We start from the raw sequence: 18,079 nt of genomic DNA, 5'->3' as shown, positions 1-18,079 counted from the left end.
TGCAAGGGACTGCATGTGAAAAGGTAGATGGCAAAAAAATATCTGCCATATATACAAGATATTTTTTTCATTGTCATTGCATTTTGATGAATAATTCTCTAGATGATAGATGTTCCGGAACAGCTACTGTGCAGATACATAACCAGAGCTTGTAACTTATGATTATGGCTTATACAGCTGTCCCTGTCTTTCTCACTGAGTCTAGTATCTACCTTGTTGTTGATTTGGCATTCACTGCTTAGCTGTGAAAATGTATTTGAGAGCACGTACTTGCTGTACAGGATGGCACCATGGACTTGCATTTTAGCCTGTTGAGGAGAGATAACAGAGTACTATAGCTTTTTACAAAAGGCAACCTTGTCTGCTGGAACAGACTCCTTATCTTGAGACTATTCAGCTATTCAGCCATTGAAGAAACAGCTGTTTGGCTAACATTCTACTCCATCCAGATAGCAGCAAAGATTAAAAATGATGGAGATGGTCCAAGATAGCTACTTTGGTATAAAGATTAGATTCCTGTGTTGGCAACACTGTTTGGCTGGGTAATTTATATTGAAGCTGACAGTAGGGAAGGTGGCATGCAAAGGAAGATAAACTGAAGACCTCAGTGTTCTAAATAACGGAAATGGAATTTTGCATTTGGATAGCTCAGAACTGCTTCCAGGCTGATCGTTGAGTTTAAAGAAAGTGCTGCGTTAAAAAAAACCTGACTTTTACAATTCAAGCACACATACTGTGATGCTAATGGACGGGCCTTGTGCAACATGTCTACACTCAGATGCCTTAAAGGTCCAATGCCATTTGCACATCTAGTGTAAAAGAGTAGCCTCACTAGCACTGCTGTTGATTCCCAGAAACACAAGTTCAATCTAGTTTCAAGAAGAGATCATTTCTTCTTTGCAAAAGGAATAGGAAAGAGGATTTTTGAAGGCAGCTGTTTGCTTACGGCTGACACTACCAGATGTATGAAGGCCTTGCAGAGATGCCAGATAGAAGGCACACTTGACACTAAATGAGCATTCCATAATTACCATGTCTCTTGCCAAGTGTCTTTTTTTAAAAAATAATAATTTTTATTAAGTTTTCCAAATAAACAAAAAACAACAAAAATAATAATAATTACATCCCATCTTATATTCACCCATCTCAGTTCATTTTCGTCTGCCACTCCTCAATCGTCGGTATCTCCTGTAATTTCCATTTTGGGGCTAATAAAGTCCTCACCGCAGTTGTAGCATACATAAATAGTCTCTGATCTCCCTTTGCTATTTCCTCTCCCATTAATCCCAATAAAAAAGCTTCAGGTTTTTTGGGAAAGGTGTACTTAAACATCTTTTTCAACTCATTGTATATCATTTCCCAAAATCTTTTTACTTTCTCGCATGTCCACCACATGATAATATTCACCATCTTTATCTTTACACTTCCAGCATGTTTCAAACTCATCCTATACATTTTAGCTAAATTTACTGGCGTTAAGTACCATCTGTACATCATTTTCATTACATTTTCTTTCAAAGCGGTACATGCAGTAAATTTCAATGTTTCATTTCATAATTTCAACCACACATCATATTCATTGTTATACCCAAAATCCCTTGGCCATCTTATCATCACATCTTTTGTCATTTCATCTTTTGTAAACCATTCTAATAAAAAGTTGTACATTTTTGATAACAGTTTCACTCTGCCTTCCAACAATTCTATTTGAAATTTGGACCTTTTATCTTCACACCCTACTTTTTAATCTTTTGACAGTCTCTTGCCAAGTGTCAAGGACCTGAGGAACTGGTCTCGTCTGTTGTGCTATTAAAAATAGACAAATGGAAGGCTGCTGTAGTAAAGAAACTTAGTTGGTCTCGACGTGGGTGGCGCTGTGGGTTTAACGACAGAGCCTAGGGCTTGCTGATTAGAAGGTTGGCAGTTCGTGGGAAGGGGAGAGAAAATTTGAAAGGGAAGTTGCCTCAAACTTTCTTTAATTTAGTAAAAAATATAGATATGAAAGACGCCTGGAGATTTAAGAACGAAATAGAAGAAGAATATACGTATTTCTCAGATTCTAAAAATATGGCAAGTAGATTCGATGCCATCTGGTTGTCAACAGAAATGTTAGGTAGAATACAGGAAATTAAAATACAACCGAGAACACTATCAGATCATAACTCCATTCTCCTACATTTAAGAGCAGAATGGAAGATAGGAATGAGAAGATGGAGACTAAATGAAACATTGTTATATGACGAACAAGTTGTAGAAGGAGCAAAAGAAACACTGAGAGAATTTTTTGAGCGAAACAACAAAGAAGAAACAGATAATAAGATCATATGGGACACTAGTAAAGCGGTGATTAGGGGATATTTTATTAAACAAAATGCAATATTGAAAAATAAAAGAGAGAAGGAGAAGAATAAAATATTGGAAGAACTAGAGAAAAAGGAGAAAGAACTGAATAAACACCCTAACAATGGGAAATTAAAGAAAGAAATTGGCTTACTAAAACCAGAATATAAAATTAAGATAGAACAAGAAATGGAATGGAGACTTAGAGCATGGAGACAGAATAGTTTCGAGTTCGCAAATAAGCCTAGTAAATACCTAGCATGGCAGATAAAGAAGAGGAGAAATGAGAAAATGATAAACAGACTAAGAGAGGGAGAAAAAGTGATAGATAATCCCCAGATGATAATGAAGAGATTTGTAAAATACTATGGGGATTTATATAAGAAAAATGAGGAAAAGAAGGAGGAAATAAATAACTACTTAGAGAAACACCAGTTGAAAATAAACATAGAGGAAAAAGCCAAGGAAATAGAGAGACCAATCACAATACAGGAGATAAAAGAAGTAATGAAAAAAAGTAAAGTAGGGAAATATCCAGGCCCAGACGGGCTCCCTGTTGAATATTATAAGAAATTGGAAAACATACTCCTGAATCCGTTAAAAGATATAATGAATCAAACTTTAGAAAAAATCCCCGAAACATGGAAAGAAGCGTACATCACACTCCTTCCTAAAGGAGAAGCAGATCTAGAATCAATGGCAAATTATAGGCCTATATCCCTATTGAATAACGATTAAAAGATATTCGCAGGAGTAATAGCACAAAGACTGAAGAATATACTTAAAGGCATAATTCACCCAGACCAGGCAGGATTCTTCCCAGGGAGGCAGATATTCAATAACACCAGGAATATAATTGACATACTAGAGTATTTGGAATTTAAAATAGATAAAGAAGCAGCTCTGTTAATGTTAGGCGCGGAAAAGGCGTTTGACAACGTCTCCTGGGGCTTCCTCAAAAAACAACTAAGTGTAATTGGGTTACAAGAAAAGATGCAGAGAGCAATAGAAGCAGTATATCAACAACAAAAAGCGAGACTGATAATAAATGGAGGGGTGACCAATAGTTTTCTGATAGAAAAAGGGACCAGACAAGGATGCCCTCTATCTCCCCTGCTATATATCTTGGTGCTAGAGGTTTTACTAAACAGAATTCGGAATGAGAATAAAATAAAAGGAATAACAGTGGGGAAGAGAGAATATAAAGTCCACGCATTCGCGGATGATATAGTGGTGACGGCGCAAGACCCTAAGGAAAGTATACCAACAGTTATAGAAATTATAAATGAATATGGGAAGGTGGCAGGATTGAAAATAAACTACAAAAAAACAACATTGCTAACAAAAAATATGGATAGAAAAGAAAGGGAAGAACTGAAACAGCGGACAGGTCTGGAGTTAAAAAAGAAAGTTAAATACTTAGGTATTTGGATATCAGCAAGAAGTATAAAACTATACGAAGATAATTATAAAAAAGTATGGAAGGGAATCAAGACAGAAATGGAGCAGTGGAACAAACTACACCTTTCCCTCTGGGGTAGAATTTCTGTCGTTAAAATGAATGTTCTCCCGAAATTGATGTACCTGTTTCAGGCGATACCAATTCTGTGAGGAATAAAGTGTTTTGCTGAGTGGAAAAAAGACTTAACAAAGTTTATATGGAATAATAAAAGACCAAGAATTAAATATCAGCTACTAACAGACAGAAGAGGGGGGGGGGTTTCCCTTCCCAATTTAGAATTGTACCATGCAGCAGCCGGACTAGTTTGGATCAAAGAGTGGATAACTTTGGAAAAGCCGGAGATCTTAGACCTAGAGGGAGTAGGAAATAGATTTGGTTGGCACTCTTACCTGCTCCATGAAAAAGTCAAAAACCACAAGGGATTCTTAAATCATCTAATAAGAAAATCCTTGTATTTGATTTGGGCAAAATACAAGGGCATTTTGGAACCCAAGATTCCCTTGTGGGCGTCACCAATAAATGCTGTCACAGTTAAGAAACTGAATATGGAAGAAAAAGTTACCACCTACCATGAGATATTGGAAAATGTGCAAAATGAATTGAGATTAAAAAAATATGAAGAGATTAAGGAAAAATTTTCGACTTGGCTGCAATACTTTCAGGTGAATCAGAGGTTCTTAGAGGATAAAAAATTGGGAATTGCAAAGGAAAAGTCTAAATTTGAGAAGGAATTAATAGAAAATGACAAAAAGCTCATTGCTCGAATGTACGATCTGTTACTAGAATGGGAGCTCAAGGAGGAGCAAACTAAACCATCTATGATTAAATGGGCCCAGGACTTGGGACACAATGTCTATATGGAACAATGGGAAAGGCTGTGGCAGAAAGATTTGAAATTTACCGCCTGTTACAATCTGCGGGAGAATATTCTCAAAATGATGTACAGGTGGTACCAAACACCAGACAAAATATCAAGGATGTATAAAAATAAATCACCAAAATGTTGGAGGTGCGAGAAGGAGATAGGGACCCAAATGCACATGTGGTGGAAATGCCCAGAAATAAATAAGTTTTGGAATAATATCTATGAAGAGTTAAAGAAAATGTTGAAGTGTAAGATCATAAAGAAACCAGAACTGTTTTTGTTGAATATAATACCAGAGGACATCAAAGATGCAAGTAGAATATTACTCATGTATGGTATTGTAGCTGCGAGGGTCCTTATCGCTAGAAAATGGAAAAATAAAGATGTACCAAATATAACAGATTGGCAAATCCTAATGAAGGAATATTCACAGCTTGCTAAAACCACTGGGAGAATTAGAGGTCAAACAAAGCAAAAAGTAAAAAAGGAGTGGAGGATCTTTGAAGATTATATAAATTCAACCAAATAGCCAAATCCCGATAGCAGAACAGAATTGAACCATGTCAAAATTTAAAAGGATAAGGAAATGTTGATATGAAACTTAAGTGTGAATTTAAATGGGTGTATATAACTTACACAGGATATGATTGGAAGAACGCTGTTCTTTTTCTTCTTTTTTCTTTTCTTTTTCTTTTTCTTCCTATATAATCCCTGTTTTCGTTTCAATCCTTTTTCTTTTTTCTTTCCTTTTATTTCCTTTACACTTGACATCCCTGTTTTCTTTTTTTCTCTCTCAAATGTGGAATTTTTTATATGTAAAAGGGAGATGTACCAATTTCCTTTCTGTGTTTTTGTAAATCCTTTGTGTTTCTGTAAATTTGTATGGCTTTTAACAATTGAAATAAATAAAAAGTATTTTTTTAAAAAAAGAAGAAGAAGAAGGTTGGCAGTTCGAATCCCCGTGACAGGGTGTTGTTGTTCGGTACCTGTTCCTGCCAATCTAGCAGTTCGAAAGCGTGTCAAAGTGCAAGTAGGTAAATAGGTACCGCTCCGGTGGGAAGGTAAACGGCGTTTCCGTGTGCTGCTCTGGTTCACCAGAAGCAGCTTAGTCATGCTGGCCACATGACCCGGAAGCTGTACGCCGGCTCCCTCGGCCAGTAAAGCAAGATGAGCGCCGCAACCCCAGAGCTGTCCGCAACTAGACCTAATGGTCGGGGGTCCCTTTACCTTTAAGGCGCTACTGGACTGTTTGTTTGTTTGTTTGTTTCGTAGTAAAGTGCAGTTTAATTTCAAAACAGCTAATTCATTTTTTCTGATTCTATTCCATTACTGATTCAGTTCAGATAGTATTTACATAAAGTGTTTTGCTGCATGCTAAATCACTGAAATTCATGCTGACAGATGGTTTTACTCTATAAACAGGCTAGAGCAGGCATAGGCAACCTTGGCTCTCCAGATGTTTTGGAACTACAACTTGCATGATCCCTAGCTAACAGGGCCAGGGATCATGGGAGTTGTAGTTCCAAAGCATCTGGAGAGCCAAGGTTGCCTATGCCTGGGCTAGAGTAACTCAATATCTCAAATACAAAGTCATCTCCCTCTCCTTCATCAAGCCTTGTGTTTCCTTCTCCTTTACTACACTTTGCTTTGCTAGCTAACCTTTCCCTCCTTTTCCTTCTCAAGTCCATTCCTATATCCTTTGAACTTTGATAGATTTGAATCCCTGTGGGCAGGAACCACATAACTTCTGAATTTTGTCTATCTAATTGGGTGCTAAGGTTTCAGAAATGTTAAATTGAAGCAGTAGTTTCCCTAAGAAGTGAAAATATTATCAGGCTCTCTAGGCCGACATCTACCACTGTTACAAGTCATCTTGAAAGATGAGAGGGATCGAGTAGTTTTGTAACCATTTTTGAATCAGTACTATATAGCTAAAGGAACTTCATTTATTACTGATATTTAATCTCAGCCAATGTTTTCACAATTTCCCCTGTATAATTATACCCTTTTAATTCCCAGGTAACAGCTGTGCCACGGGATTTCTACTGCAATGATCGGAGTGCAGAATATGAGCGCAGAGCACTTAAAGACGGAGGAAGCCTTGAAGCAAAGCAATGTGTATTGCACGGAGCACCTGAACTAGCAGCTGGCTGGCTAAAACGGTGCTCTCAGTTCTTTCCGGAATTTCCAGGGGGATTATTAGGGGTCAGACCTCAAAACGGCTGGTCTTTCATCAGGATACCAGGTAGGCAACAGCTCTATAACTGCATAGTTTAATGACAAAGTGGATTATATTACTTTGCTTATCTACATATGCTAGTATGTTCTACCCATTCATTAAATGACAACAAACTGGGAAATAATTCATACTTCCTTTTGAGGAATCTTCCTGCAATAAACTTATAGGAAAGTTGGGTGTGTGAGAGAATGATCAGTGGTTACCTAATTGAGCATATTTGATTGCTTTCTTGTGCTGACATAGGCAGGGGGTGGACTAGATGACCCTCAGGGTCCCTTTCAACTCTGGTTCTGTTATTCTTGTCTCTGCATCATTCTGGATATCTGGACCAAATACGCCAGTCTGCAACTCACTACTGTCTGGCGTTTTCAAACTGAACTTCTTCCTTTACCTTTTTCATCCACTCCCATATATCCCAGCTGTCCCTATTTTTTGGTTCCTGTCCTTGATAAATTGCTGCACCTGTTGCATTTCTGCGTTTTTGTCCTTTAGGGTTGTGCTGTTAATATTACATTAGTGTGAATTGCTGGAGTTCTTCTTGGTGGAGAGTAGTGATGTTAAATTCTCGAGGATAATCTTTTGGAGAATATTCTCCAGAATATTCTAGATTAGTGAGAATATTAGAGAATTTTTCATTTAAAATAGGAGAATATTCATTTTCATGCATTGAAAATGATATAATTAGTTAATATGCATGTTTATTCATGGGTGAACTGTTTTGGTGATTAAAGCACAGGTTGATAATCAAAACTATATGCATACATATAAAAAAGAAGCCATTAACATTAAATATATTATCATTATATGATAATACATTTCAGTATGTCAATCTCTGATAAATGGCACTGCAAAAACCAGTTACCGGCACTAAATAAAAATATAGAAACGTCAACTGTATACACTTATATACACTTAAAGTACCTAGGCCTATACAATTATGTGTAACAGCATGTGATTTAAAGTGTATAAAGCATTAAAGCTACTTTCTGTAAAAAAAAAAAAAATCACACTGTTTGGCCAAGGGTATAGAATTGCTAAGAATAAGGTCACACCAAAATAGAAAAAAGGGCTATTACATATAGTTGAAATACATACGAATTCAAATGTTCATCAAATTAAATAAAGAGCATTTTAAAATGTGTGTGTGTGTACACATGTTTTCTGTAGCTCACATTTCAGAGCTGCCAATGGTGAATGACACAATGCCCAGTAATCTAACTGGATCAAGAAAATAATTATTCATTACTTGCACTGGCAATATCACAGCTTGACTTATTATTTACTGGATTTTTTAAATGTGGGTTGTAAAACTGGTTCTTACATTAGAATTTACAGTTTGTGGAGAATATTCTCTGGAGATTTTTTTAGCATAGAATATTCTCATTCTCTGGAGAATATTCTGACCTCACATCACTAGTGGGGAGTTTATATTGTCTTCCGTGCACATGCATGGAAATGCACACATGTGAACACTAAAATGCGAATCAGTACACAGCCTGACTTTTATTTATTTATTTTGGTATTTATAGTCTTCCTTTCTATGCCAAAGCCATATTCAAAGCAGCATATAGAATTAGAAAAAAATAGTAACAAAAGCAAGCTAAAATGCAATCCTAAAAACAACAGCAAAAATTCTCTAGAAGCAATTAAAAACACTATGGTTCTAATTACACCCCAGAAAATGCCCACCACATACATACATACATACATACATATATATATATATATACGTGTGTGTGTGTGTGTGTGTGTGTGTGTGTGTGTGTGTGTATAACACAAACCCGTGGGATCTTGCCTAAAAGTAAGCATGGAAGGGGCCAGCTGAGCCTTTTTGGGACATCATTTCATTATTTAGGCACCATATCTGAAAAGGTCCTCTTTCTCTCGCCAGTTCTCCCCCCCCCCCCACCCAAATGGTACAAAACCAGTGAGGAGACTAATTTACAGTCGTACCTTGGTTGTCGAATGGAATTCGTTCTGGAAGTCCATTCGACTTCCAAAAATGTTCGACAACCAAGACACAGCTTCCAATTGGCTGCAGGAGCTTCCTGCACCCAATCAAAAGCCATGCCAGCCGTTTGAATTCCAAAGAACATTTGCAAACCAGAATACTCACTTCCAGGTTTGCGTTGTTTGGGAGCCACAACGTTCCAGTTGCAAGGCATTCGGGATCCAAGGTACCACTGTACTTTGAACGTTGACCCATCAATTTATTGTCACATGAATTTTTGGCCTCTGATCTTGCAGCCGTCGGCTTCATGCATTTTAATTGCAAGTTTGCCTGTTTTACAACCTTTATCTGAGGTGTCCAAGCAAAAACTTTCCTAACACCCCTATTAATGTGGAATATGTTGAAATATTTATAGTACTTCCAGAGTTATTCACTGGGGAATTTTTTTCCATGGGAATGTAAGAACACCAAGGCCTGTCGCTCTTTTGTCTTTAATTGATGTGAGTTGCTTTGCCAAGACTATAATTGTCTGAAAAACAGAATAAAAATACAGTAAATAATAGATGAGATGAAGCTTGTTTGAGCAAGTGAATTAAACTCAAGGAGCAATTCGATACAAAGTAGGTTTTCAGGCTACAAAGTTACAGTGAACAGCAAAACAGCTGCTACTTCAGTTAACTCTGCCCTCCTCTCTCAGACTGTTGTAGTTGCGATCACTGTGGGAATCTCTGGAGGCCTTTCCTGTTCTTTGAAAGAGAAATGATCTTAGATTAAATGGCAGGAAGTGTCTGAGTCCTTTTTGCATTGATAAAAAGCACCAACTTTGCGGGCTGTTTACTGTGAGTGCTAGCTGGCTCTGCACTGACCCCTTTATGCCCTGCAGCCTTCTAGAGGAGGGAGGCACTTTCTGGAAACTATGATTTGGGCCTACTTACTCTTATTTATTTATTTTCGGGACCCAGGTGGCGCTGTGGTTAAACCACTGAGCCTAGGGCTTGCTGATCAGAAGGTCGGCGGTTCGAATCCCTGTGACGGGGTGAGCTCCCGTTGCTCGGTCCCAGCTCCTGCCAACCTAGCAGTTTGAAAGCACATCAAAATGCAAATAGATAAATAGGAACCGCTACAGCGGGAAGGTAAACGGTGTTTCCATGTGCTGCTCTGGTTTGCCAGAAGCGGCTTTGTCATGCTGGCCACATGACCTGGAAGCTATACGCCGGCTCCCTCGGCCAATAATGCGAGATGAGCGCGCAACCCCAGAGTCTGTCACGACTGGACCTAATGGTCAGGGGCCCCTTTACCTTACTCTTATTTTTACATCAGCAGAGGTGCATTTTCTAATTCACTAGAGGGAACTAAGATTAAGTCAGGCTCCAAAGGTGGCGGGGAGGGGACTCTATAATTGGGGTTCTGTTAAGCTGTCATTTTGATCATACATGTTTCTTCCCCAGACAGTAACATCATAGCATCTTCTCATTCCCCAGCCAAGTCCAGATAAGTCTGATTAAAAGTAATAATTCTTTTAAATGAAAGGAAGCCCATTTGATTTATAACCTGACAGCACAATTTTGTGCCAGAAATAGACCGATTTTCCCATCTAACTCTTATGTGTGTTAGATTTTTATACAATGGTGTTGCATAACTGACAGCAAGGCTGCATCCTCCTGTGCCCCCTTGAACCCCAAATTCTGCTCAGAAGCCCCCCCAGTCATCTGGAGCAGATTGGGGAGGGGAAGCTGCAGGAAAATCACTAAAAACTGCTTCCTTCCACATTCTGAGTGATACCATTCAATACAACTCATTGACCCAAATGTGAAAATCTTATCTTCAGAGTAGGATCGGACCTTGGGTGTTATTTAATAAATGATTGTTTTGTTCTGTTTATTTCTGCTAGAGATGGTAAAGGAGCATAGTGCAGTCAAATATTGTTTATTCATGGTACAGTATTTTTTTCAACATTAGGTGGCAGGATTTATTCAAAGTTCAAAAATAATTTACCAGTAACTAGTGCTGGTGAAATGTGATATTAAATAAAAACACAAGAATTAAAAATACTTGTGTTTTGTTGTTTTTAAACTCCTTTTTTCCTGTTACTTGGTTCCTGATGAACTTGGGTGGGTCACCTGTTGTAAAGTAGTTTAAAAGACTGTTAAGTAACTAATTTATCCATTCTGATTTCATACATTCTATTGGGAAGTGGTAGTGGAACGAGTTTCCTCTTTGTGATTGGTTGATTTCTTGACTACCCTTCACCATAAGATCTCATGGTGGGTTACAATCACCATCTGCCAGCATCATCATTACCTGTTTTAGGTGCCAGGCAAAATAATTCTTATTCGCCGCAGGCCTTTGGATCTCAATTGTAATGCAGGGGCATTTTGCATTAGGGGCTATAGCACTTAGGGAGAAATAAGCCTTTCCCCTGCTGCAACCCCACCCAAAAATAATGCCCCCACATTGTTCTTGGTGTTCTTGTTTTTATTTTGATTATGTAATTTGTGTTTTCATATTGTGATTTTATCCTGTGAACAACCCTGAGGCTGAGTATAGGGCGGTATACAAGTTAGTTAAATAAATAAATATTTCCCCCCTTCCTTTCCTTTAGACAAAGAGAGTCTGATCACAGACAGTGGAAAACTTTATGCCCTTGATGTTTTGTTGACAAGATTGAAATCTCAAGGACACAGAGTCCTTATCTACTCTCAGATGACACGGATGATTGACTTGTTGGAGGTAGGATTCATTTACCCTGCATGAAGGAGAAACTGAAGCTAATGACTAAGGAAATGTAGTTTTTGACATGAATACTATCTTTTTAAGGAAAGGAGAGGCTGCATGGATTGCATGCTTTTGTAAGTGCAGCAGCATGTTGGACCCAGGATATACATTTACACAGAATCGTGCCTACTTTCCCCCACTCTCTTCTCTGTCCCCAAGTTATGTAAGATCTGGCCCATTGCAGTCATGCCATTCTGTGTTGCTGTCCAAGTGAAGTCCTAGATGCTTAGCTGCACCAGCGTAACCCTGTCACTTTCAGACTGACCAAGTGGACCACTTACAGAATCATAGTGCAGTAGAACTATTGGACCAGGCTCTAAATCAATTGCTTGGTTGCTCTTGGTTTTGAATAATTAGTATTGGGTGGTGTATATATATTTTCTATTGTTGTAAAGTCCCTGTCATATGCAATGGTCCAAAGGAAGGAAGAGATGAAGTTACTTATTCTATCTGTTGCCTCAGTAACCAGCACACTCTACCCAGGACCAATTTCATTATTTTCAAGGATTAGTACTTCTAGTGTCATGCTGACAGTGTCAGCTGAGCGGGCTTAATGGGAGGATATTCAAGAGGTTTTAATATAACTATCCCTCTAGGATTAGCAGTATCTTTTTTACTTTTAAAAAAGCTACAAAGATAAAAAAGAGTCTACAACCTGTTTGCAGTCAACTATCTGAAAGACTTTCTTGCAAAAACTCTTGAATCTTCCACTGTAATTATTATGCTGTTAACATCTCAAGTACCATAGTTATCATCAAATATCTATGTTTTATTATTCTAACTGTTTTGGTCTATATTAGCAAGAAGAGCTACCATAATTCATTAAGCCTTAGCTCAATTCTTCCTCCTTAATCCATGCAAACATACTTAACCTATTTGAGGCAGATTCTAATATACAACCCCTTTCCTCAGTGGAAGCCCAGTATGCACTCTGGTGGGAGATGAACTCTACTGAGGTCATAATATCCTTCCAGGAACTAAGCATTGATTGCAGTTCAATATTTTCTTTTTTGATTTCTAAATAGGAACTAGGGGTTTTTATCCTTATTTTTTGTTTGTGGTTGCAACATTTTCTCATGCACTAGGCCTGAAAAGAATATTCTTAATATTTCATATATATTTTTTAATAATTCAAAAAGATAGACTGCAAGAACACTACTCCATGCTCAATGGAGGGACGCAGGTGGCGCTGTGGTCTAAACCACTGAGCCACTTGGGCTTACCGATCAGAAGGTCGGTGGTTCGAATCCCCGCGACGGGGTGAACTCCCGTTGCTTGGTCCCAGCTCCTGCCAACCTAGCAGTTCGAAAGCATGCCAAAAAGTGCAAGTAGATAAATAGGTACCGCTCCGGTGGGAAGGTAATATAAAACACAAAACCTATTCCCTTACTCAGTCTGCTCTTGGCAGGCTATCCTCATTTTTGAAGATATTTTTATGGATGGGGAAAAACAAGAACTACAGTACTGGATACAGTGCAGCAAACAAGCTACAGTTTAGCTAAACAAACATGCTTTGGTTTTATCTTCAAATGAGACCACTGAGTCACCCAACTCCTTTGATCCCAGTGAAAAAAATTAAAAACATTATTCAATTGTATTACACCTTTCCATCAATGAAGTTAAGGTGGTGCACCTGTTTCTCCCCCTTCCTGTTTATTCGTGCAACAATCCCATGAAAGTTGGTTAGTCTGAGAGACTGTGACTAGCTGTAGATCACACAGTGAGCTTGATGGCTGAGTAGAGATATGAACCCTGATATTTGCAGTTAACAATAACAGCATTATGACCTTGAGCTATACCAAGGTTTTCCCCCAGAAACAAGTCTATTGTCAGTTTCATATACACTTCCTGAAAATAAATTCAGCACCAAAAATATTCAACTTTGTGTATTGTATGTTTTGTAAACCAAGAAAATGTGCATATATTCTTCTGAACATAGAAAGATGCAAAGAACTATGTGCTCCAGTGCTCCTTAGTCCCCCTCAGGCTTCTTTCATTGCTTTGCTTATATGTGTGTGTGAGAGAGAGAGGGAGAGGGAGAGAGAGAATAAAGTACATGCATACATTAAAATCAAATTTAATTTAGAGATTAATTCAAGTACAGAAGAATGTGTAAAAGGAGTGAGATGAGCTTGTGCATTAATACAAAAATCTACCGTCGTGGATATAATTTTGAGCACATTGAAGTACAAATAAAACTTAAAGTGGCCTGAAACTGTTTATGGATTTTAGATTATAACAATGGCCATGGAGGTCAGAAATAGTTAAGCAAGTACTTGGTGCGAACAAAGGACTTAACATCGCTTGGTAATTTGCCCAGTAAATGAATATTAACTGAATGGTGAGCAATGAAGTACCTACCCTGTTTCTCATATTTTAAGACATACCCATAAAATAAGCCATAGCAGGATTTTTAAGCATTCAAGGAATATAAGCCATACCCCGAAAATAAGACATAGTGATAGGCGCAGCAGCAATGCTGGCCGCGGCAGGAGAAGGAGGAAAAAAATAAGACATCCCTTGAAAATAAGCCATAGTGTGTTTTTTTGAGGAAAAAATAAATATAAGACATGTCTTATAATATGAGAAACACGGTACATGACACAGGCTTCTTGAGCATCTCAGTCTTTTTTTAATAATCAGGTTTTAATTCAACAGGCTCAGGATTAGTATGTTTTTAGCTGCACTGCATGGTACAAACAGTTTATTTTGCTTTTAAAATTACATTAGTAGCCTTCTGGCATACAGTACTGTATTAGAAGCTCGCACAATATTACATGGCACTATGATGTTCAAAACAACTATAATAGTTTGTTCTGTTGAAAATCTAGATTTAAAATATTGATATTTTGTTCTGGGTTTCTTGTAGGAGTACATGGTTTACAGGAAGCATACATATATGCGGTTAGATGGGTCTTCAAAAATCTCTGAAAGAAGAGATATGGTAGCTGACTTTCAGAACAGGTATGTTTTTCCCTTTGCTTTTTCTGTTGAATTATAGCGATGGGGTTCTGTTAAGTAGTTTCCAAATCACTAGGTACGCAGGCTCCTCCGTCCTCCGATGGAATATGGTTAGTGTTGGGACCCCTCCATTCTCCTGTAGGAATATGCTTATGCTATACATCAGCCACAAGGGGTGATGGAAAGGAAGAGCCAGCTAACCATTGTAAGTGAAACTCCACAGTCAACCCATTGGATCCCAGCTTATGAAAAACTGTATTTACACTGTTGTTCTTCAGCATCTAAACTATGGGTGGGATGCAACTACTGGCTTCTGGCAGCTGAAGCCCAAACCAAGGGCTTCTTGCCCAATGAGTTTTCACCCCTCACTCCCCCAAAATTGGATCATGTGGGGTTGGGAGCACCCCCTAGAACAGCACCCAAGGGGAGGAGAGCATGGATTGTTCCGTCTGGCACTTGCAATGAATTCCTCCCAAGAGGGTCCAAAGAGTCACCCTTAGTATTTCACTTAAACACTAGGGCTGTGTTCTTCATTTCCTTAGTAACACATTTCAAGTGAGTACCAATGGTACCTTTTCCTGACGTTTCCTAACCTTGCAGTTTCTATGGTTTTGCAAGTTTCTTTTACACATTGTAAACAGCCACTTCCGGAAATCTAGTGGAGTCTAATGAAAGTTTGATGCTCGTTTCCATGTTGTTTCAAACAAACAAACAAACAAAATCAATTTGCTACCCCCATTAACTTGGAAAATCATGGGAGTTTTGTGTTGTAATTAAATGTGATGAAATTTGTGGTGGTTTTCTAGCATGGAGTTCTTTCCCATCATTAAAGATTTTGCCAGATCAAAAATCCACAGTTCTACAGTGCAACAAGTCCTGTAGCATAAAAGCAATATTAGAAATCAAGGCAGATACACTAGTATTATACAGTAATAATAAACTGTTGGGTGAAGTGACTCTGTCTTGGATTGCAAAAGTCAAAACCCTCCTGGTAATAGTAATGATTGTCATAAGTAATGTTTATGTAGCAACACAACTGCAATGGTTGCTTTTGTTCTTTCTATCTCTGTAGGAATGATATCTTTGTGTTCCTGTTAAGCACAAGAGCTGGTGGCTTAGGCATTAACCTTACAGCTGCTGATACGGTGAGTAAACAGCTTGCTTTGAAAATGTTTTCTTAACACTATGGGCTATTCCAGGATGGTTTGTACTCAGCAGAAAGGAGGAAGCACTAAAACAGGATATTTGATATGTCAAAAAAGCATAAAGCTTTTATAGTCTGATTAATTAACAGAGCTTGGATATTCCTGGTAGTACAGAATTATTTGATATAATATAAAGTTTCACTACCTTTGCTTTCCTAAATCTGAATACGATGGCTGCTTCTTGCATTGTGTTTTTTCCAGTATGAAGATAATTATAGTGTAGCAAAATAAAATAAAACAACCACATATAATTCATGAAGTGTTATGACTGGCCAATAATCTAAACCTGGAAAAACAAATAATTTGCACCCCATTTCAGATGTGATTTGTGCACATGCTTTTTTCCTGCATGAAGTTGATCTCCATGTTAGTAATAGTAATGTGTAAAGCAGCCTTTAAATAATTATACAGAACTGAACTTGTATCTGGGTTGACCCGCCAAAAATCACTAAGATGTTTATCATTCTGAAGGCAAAGCAGTTTACTATCATTTTAAAGTGCTGTACCAACTTTGGGTGGTGACCATAGAATCAGTTTTGTATTGTAACCTTTTCTCCTCAAAAAAAATGCCCTGACAGGTAATTTTCTACGATAGTGATTGGAATCCAACAGTAGATCAGCAGGCCATGGATCGAGCTCACAGGCTGGGTCAGACCAAGCAGGTCACTGTGTACCGGTTGATTTGCAAAGGCACCATAGAGGAACGCATCTTGCAGAGGGCCAAGGAGAAAAGTGAGGTAAGGGTAACAAAATATGGAATAATGTGGTGTAGAAGGGATAGCAAGGAAATTGAGCTTTGATTGCTGAGAAATCAGACATTAATCTCCGGCAAAGATAATACCACCTAATGGGAAATGATTACCTTTATATGTCTGTAATGAAATGTAGCACTTGGCAGTAATGGGTAAATTGTGCATAGCACCAAAGTTCTTACCACTTTAGGGTGCACAACATACCTTCTTGTGCCATGGAGTGCCTCTTGGGATTAGAATTACAAAATGACGTTGCCATTTTTAAACAACTTTCAAAGTTCAGACTTAAAAATATATATTTTGCCCACATTCAGTCTAATAGATAAAGGGCCCCCACTTTCTCTTGATTGTCTCTGGCATTAAGTAATCTGAGAAGAAAATTTCTGATGCATTCTTTCTTTTCCATAGATTCAAAGGATGGTGATTTCAGGTGGCAATTTCAAACCCGACACCTTGAAACCCAAGGAGGTGGTTAGTCTGCTTCTGGATGATGAAGAACTTGAGAAAAAATGTATGTGCAAGTCCATACTCCTACCTCTGTCATATACTTCACCAGCTCCCACTGTGTACATGTGTTTTTGTTTGCTGATTTATTTGTATCAATAACTGTAAAATGAGGTAGATGAAGAAGCCAAGTGCTTACGTCCCATTGAAATAAGTGCAAACAGAAAGTCATGTCTTGATCGTTTCCCATTTATTTCAGTGGGAACTAAGCACAACTATTTAATCTGGATCCACCCCTACATAGATGCATTCAGTATCATATTATTCAGTATCATATTATAAACGCAGTTTTGAGACATTCAACTCCATTTTTGCTGTAGAGCGCTGTTTTACTTCATTCACACATGCCATGCTATAAAGTTCTCCCAGAGGAGTTTTAAACTACTGTGGGAAATCCCAAGTTTGAAACTTGTTTTCCTCCTTTCTTGAAACTGCATGCCACCTTTGGCATGTATGAAGAAGGAAGGATTTAGTTAAGATTCCTGCACTGCAAGGGGTTGGACTAGATAACCCGCAGGGTCCCTTCCATCTCTATAATTCTGTGATGGAAGAAGAGACAGCACCCACTGGGTGGGTGTGATGTGATATGATGTTGCTGTGGCTGCTAGTACGTGTTCTGATAAAATCAACAAAGAGCCACAGAATACAGCAAGGAACAGTCAAAAAGAGAAGCCAGCATAGGAGCATGATTGTGAGATTCCTAAGCTTTTAGTTTTGTTTTCCTTTCAGTGAAGTTGACAACTGTGAGAGAGACCATTGCAATTTAAGCTTGAAATTAAAACATGGTTTCCCACTGCAAACTGTGTATAAATAGTCTAGGGCCATTTCCAGCAAGGTAGTTCCATTAGCGCAGAGACTTCTGGCTGTGCAGCAGAACTTCCTTTCCCTCTCCTCTGCTTACGCACCCTCCTAATGATGTGTCCAATGAAGGTGAGTGGAAGGGGAAGTTCCATTGTACAATCAGAAATAGTTGTGCTAACGGAACTACTTGGTTGGATACCATTCTTGGATTTGGGTCTGATAGA

At 38.3% G+C, this 18,079-nt stretch overlaps 1 protein-coding gene across 2 annotated transcripts in view; it reads left to right on the top strand.

Moving 5' to 3' along the window:
- Positions 1-18,079, top strand: part of INO80 (INO80 complex ATPase subunit) — a 67,607-nt gene that overhangs the window by 40,417 nt on the left and 9,111 nt on the right. For both annotated transcript variants that reach the window (XM_035111519.2, XM_035111512.2), the window contains exons 26-31: positions 6,687-6,912; positions 11,460-11,587; positions 14,502-14,596; positions 15,666-15,738; positions 16,377-16,535; positions 16,959-17,061. In XM_035111519.2, the coding sequence (XP_034967410.1) occupies positions 6,687-6,912; positions 11,460-11,587; positions 14,502-14,596; positions 15,666-15,738; positions 16,377-16,535; positions 16,959-17,061 (784 nt within the window). The remainder of the gene's footprint in view (positions 1-6,686; positions 6,913-11,459; positions 11,588-14,501; positions 14,597-15,665; positions 15,739-16,376; positions 16,536-16,958; positions 17,062-18,079) is intronic.

Source organism: Zootoca vivipara, chromosome 1 (genome assembly GCF_963506605.1).
Source record: "Zootoca vivipara chromosome 1, rZooViv1.1, whole genome shotgun sequence".
NCBI classification, from domain to species: Eukaryota; Metazoa; Chordata; class Lepidosauria; order Squamata; family Lacertidae; genus Zootoca; species Zootoca vivipara.
This window is presented reverse-complemented; position numbering and strand designations above follow the sequence as displayed.